Here is a 4,190-nt window from a genome sequence, read left to right on the forward strand (position 1 = left end):
ATTATTAAGTAACTTTCTCACTTCTAATTTAGAAATAAAGTTCAATAAATAATGTATTGTATTATATAAAACAGTTATTAATTTGATTAACATGTTGAAATTCAGTTTCAATTTTGTTGAATAATTAATTATCCTTTATTTTTAAATTATAATTACAAAAAAATTGTAAGTAAATAATATATTGTGATATTTTTTGACGATAAATGAAGAATTGTAATTAATACCGATAAAATATTTTTATAAAAAATCATGATAAAATATAATACGTAGTTCAGCATTCATGCAACATCGTATGTGTTGATTTAAATTCCAATAAAAAAATATTCATATGAAAAAAAATTATCTAAAATATTCACATAAATAAATAATTAGGAATCGTAAAAGGTACCATAAATAAATGAACATAAGATATGTTAAAATCAATATTTTGTATTAATTCAAATTAATATAATATAATATGAATACATAAAATATTCATATAATAATAATAAAATGTTGAAACCAACCTCTTCAATTTTATAAAATTAGGTCACTTTTTTTAATTAATTTTTTTTACTTAAAAATAAAACTTTCGAGTTCCACGTGCATCGCACGTATTTCTTTCTAGTATATATAAAAGTACGGATATGAAAGAAATATCTGGTAGACAATATTATCCTTTGTCTTTTTACTTAATACTATACATGCCCTTTGTTTATGCAAGGATGTGCACAACAGCGTATTTCAGATTGCAGCTTGAACTCGGCCTGCGGACCGACCTGAACACTTGAGCGGACCTGCACAAAAAGGTGAGCACTCCGACGATCAAGTCAGTATAGGTCGGATTCCCAGTTTAGTTCGAGGCTAGAAATCATCGTACCTGATCGTGGAGTGAAGTCCTCTACTTATGGGTGGTAGTCCCGCTAATCTCGCAACGGTTATACTCGGTAATCTCAGGATCGTCGGTTACGCCCGGTAATCTCGGGACCGACGATTATGCCAGATAATCACGCCGCTGATAGTAATTCGCATCGGCCCCCACCGAGCTTCCCGGTAGGTCGGACCTCGGCCAGGTTCACCTCGGCCCTCATACTTAACATCTATCAACGCTAGTAGTGGTGATCTCGGCCGTCCGAGCTGGGCATGACTCATGAGTCATCTTGGAGCACCAATAGGGGTCCTCCACGTGTCCAGGGTATTCTCTTCCCCAAACATTGGCCCCCTCTCTGTCTGGTCCGATCTCGACCTGGCAAAGAAGTTCATTCGATTTGCTTTGGACGCGTGGCGACTTCCTATTCGTGGGAAAATATAACCGTCGCGGAAGATTTATCGTCGGAATATTCAAATATTCCGACGCTTCGGATCTTAGGGAGGATCCTAGCCGCTCGTTGATTACACGTGTACGGTGGGGAAATTCTTCCGACGGGCTATAAATGCCCCCAATCCTTCAGGTCATACCTTACGTTCCCTGAATTCTTGGAGTTCGATCTGAAGGCAGCTCGAACCCTTGGTAGGTCGGTCTTTCCCTCACTTTCTCTTTCGAACGTAGTTGCCATGTCGTCCTCTTTTAGCAGCAACTTAGGATCCGATGAGGACTTAGCTCGTAGGTTAGAGTCCGAGCTCGAGGAGATAGAAAACTTTAGATTCTCCGATGACGGGGAGGATAGTGACGCCTCCACTTCAGGTCAGGGTTTGGAATACCCTTCTAGGATACCTGAGCACTACCTCAGATCCCTTCGTAGGGGGTTCGCTATCCCTGAGAACATCCTCCTCAGGCTTCCGGAGGAGGGGGAGAGAGCTGACAATCCTCCAGAGGGATGGGTCACTCTCTACTTCAAAATGTTTGGGTACGGCCTCAGACTTCCCCTTCACCCTTTTGTCCAAGAATTTCTCTTCCGGACTGGGTTGGCTCCGGCTCAAGTGGCCCCCAATGGGTGGGGTGTCATTTTCGCTTTGGCCATCCTTTTTTGGCTACGAGCTCGGGATAGTGAGGAGGCCGAGCTGTTGGACGTAGACCAGCTCCTCGCGTGCTTCGAAGCGAAAAGGATAGCTAAGAAGCCTGGTCCGTTCTATATGTGTGCAAGGAAAGGCGCAGGTGGTATAGTTAAAGGGCCGACCTCCATCAAGGGATGGGTGAGGAAGTGGTTCTACGCTTCTGGGGAATGGCTCGCAAAGGACGAGTCAGGTCGTTCCTTCTTCGACGTCCCCACTAGGTTTGGGAACCTAGGTACGGAGTAGTTCTGGCTTTTTGTATTTTTCTTTTGTCATTCAGGTCTAACTTGGATTTTGTCTCCGTGCAGTTTCGATCCGACCAGTCCCCGAGCTTACGCAAGCCTCCTTCGACACGTTGAAATATTACAAAGAGCGTTTTCCGAGGGGTAGGAAGGTCGGAACCCTGGTGACCGACGAGCTGCTGCTTGAGTCCGGGCTGCTAGATTACAACCCTGCAGTTCGTCCCATCGAATCCTCAAGGCCGAACTCTGAACTTGGTATGCCGAGCTTGCCTCCCCCTTTTTCCTCTAACCTTGTGATGACCCCTGTTTTTATTTTGAAGCCATGGTTTGCGGATTTGCAAGCAGCGTGAAGCGCAAGTCCAAGGGCCGAGCCCATGCTCTTGAGGCCGCCCAGAGTTCGAAACCTACCACCCCTGCCGTGGCAGGGCCTGCCTCGGAAGATCCAGCCCCAGTGATCGAGCTGGAGTCTTCTGGGGGTCCCTCGAGGGAGAAGCGCCCCAGGGATCAGACCGAGGCGGTCGACGCCCTGCCTTTGGGCGAGGAGGTGAGGGAGGAAGCCCCTCTGAATCGAAGAAGGAAGAAAAAGAAGACGATCTCCCCCTCGGAGGTCGGAGCTTGCGGGGTCTTGCCTGCGAGTTTCGCAGATCGGGTGGACGATCCTTCGGCCAGGATGGGCGGGACGTCCGACGTGACGGCACGGTTCAGAGTTCAGCCGTCGAGTGCCGGGGTGAGGGACCAGGTGTCCCGCATTTCGGCTGCAAGTTTGGACCGCTGCTTAAGGAGGGCATCCAAATTTGTGAGCGACCCAGGGTCCGTTCTGCAGAGGACCATCGATTACGCCGCTAAGGTAAGACTGGTGTCCATTTTGGCTCAATTTACCTAACAGGTAGCTCGGTCTAACTTTCTTCTTTGTACCTTTTCTCAGGCGTTTGTTGGTTCCATTCAATCGGCTCTGGCCGTAAAGGCCGAGCTGGATGGGAGGGAAGTTCTGGCAGCGAGGGAGAAAGAGGAGTTCTCTGCTGCCTTGGAGGCTGCTTCCTCCACCATGAAGGATGAGCTGCTGAAGGCTCACTCTGAGGTGGAGATTTTGAAGGCCGAGGTGGAGTCCCAGGCCGAGCTGCTGAAGAAGGAAGAGGACAGGCGCAAGGCCCAACTCCGAGCTGCCCACGCTATCACCAGGGGCCTGGAGAAGGAGAAGTTCCAACTCCTGAAGGAGAAGGACGACATGCTCCAGGCGCTTGAAGCGAAGGATAAGGAGCTGGAGCATGCGACTGCCGAGCTGGAGACGGCGAAGGAGCGCCTCAGCAATGGAGTCCTACTGGAGGAATCGTTTAGGCAGCATCCTGACTTCGATGGATTTGCCAAGGACTTCTCTGACGCGGGCTTCAAGTTCCTCATGAAGGGCATTGCTTCCGACATGCCTGACCTTCAGATCGATCTCAGCGGTCTGAAAAGGAGGTATGCCGAGAAGTGGGCGTCTGGGCCTGGCGGCACCCCTGGCCCCCAAGCATTGGTGGATCGGTATGTCAGAGACCTCTCTGACTACTCCGATCTCGAAGAGGACCAGGTCGGCGCCGCACAAGAGGGCACTCCTCAGGCGGACTCTTAGGCGATCATCCTTCATGAGGCTTTTCTCTGTCTCTCTTCTCTTCCTTTTTTGTTTGTAAGTGTCAGGGCAGAGCTGCAAGGTCTATAAGCCTTGGCTCTGCTCTCCATTCAATAAAGAGGCTCCCATTTGTTTCTACTTTATTATTGGCAACATCTTTTGCTTTTTCTTTGAACTGTCACCTCGCACCCCTCACTTTTGAGGTCGCGCCTTTAATTAAAATAATTTGAAAGTTTGAATTTGAATCTCTGTCTAGCATTCAATGCGTTGCACCAACTCTGGATTTTTTAACATCGCACCTCGTACCCTTAGGCTTCGGAGGATTGAATTTGAACCAACTGATGGAATGCGACCGTGTGGGAGTCCGTGGC

At 48.0% G+C, this 4,190-nt stretch overlaps 1 protein-coding gene across 2 annotated transcripts; it reads left to right on the forward strand.

Annotated features, from left to right (window-relative positions):
* The first annotated feature begins 521 nt into the window (after positions 1 to 521).
* On the forward strand, positions 522 to 3,957 carry LOC148208582 (uncharacterized). 2 transcript variants are annotated; one of them, XM_088118965.1, is made up of 3 exons: positions 522 to 2,206; positions 2,280 to 3,060; positions 3,139 to 3,957. In XM_088118965.1, the coding sequence occupies exons 2-3, from the start codon at positions 2,536 to 2,538 to the stop codon at positions 3,820 to 3,822; spliced, it is 1,209 nt and encodes a 402-aa protein (XP_087975091.1). In that variant the 5' UTR covers positions 522 to 2,206; positions 2,280 to 2,535; the 3' UTR covers positions 3,823 to 3,957. The 2 variants fall into 2 exon arrangements, with proteins under 2 accessions (XP_087975091.1, XP_087975090.1); XM_088118964.1 differs by having other exon boundaries at positions 522 to 3,060.
* Positions 3,958 to 4,190: the final 233 nt, after the last annotated feature.

This window comes from Momordica charantia, assembly GCF_013281855.1.
Source record: "Momordica charantia cultivar OHB3-1 chromosome 10 unlocalized genomic scaffold, Mcharantia_2.0 BLBB01000010.1, whole genome shotgun sequence".
NCBI classification, from domain to species: domain Eukaryota; kingdom Viridiplantae; phylum Streptophyta; class Magnoliopsida; order Cucurbitales; family Cucurbitaceae; genus Momordica; species Momordica charantia.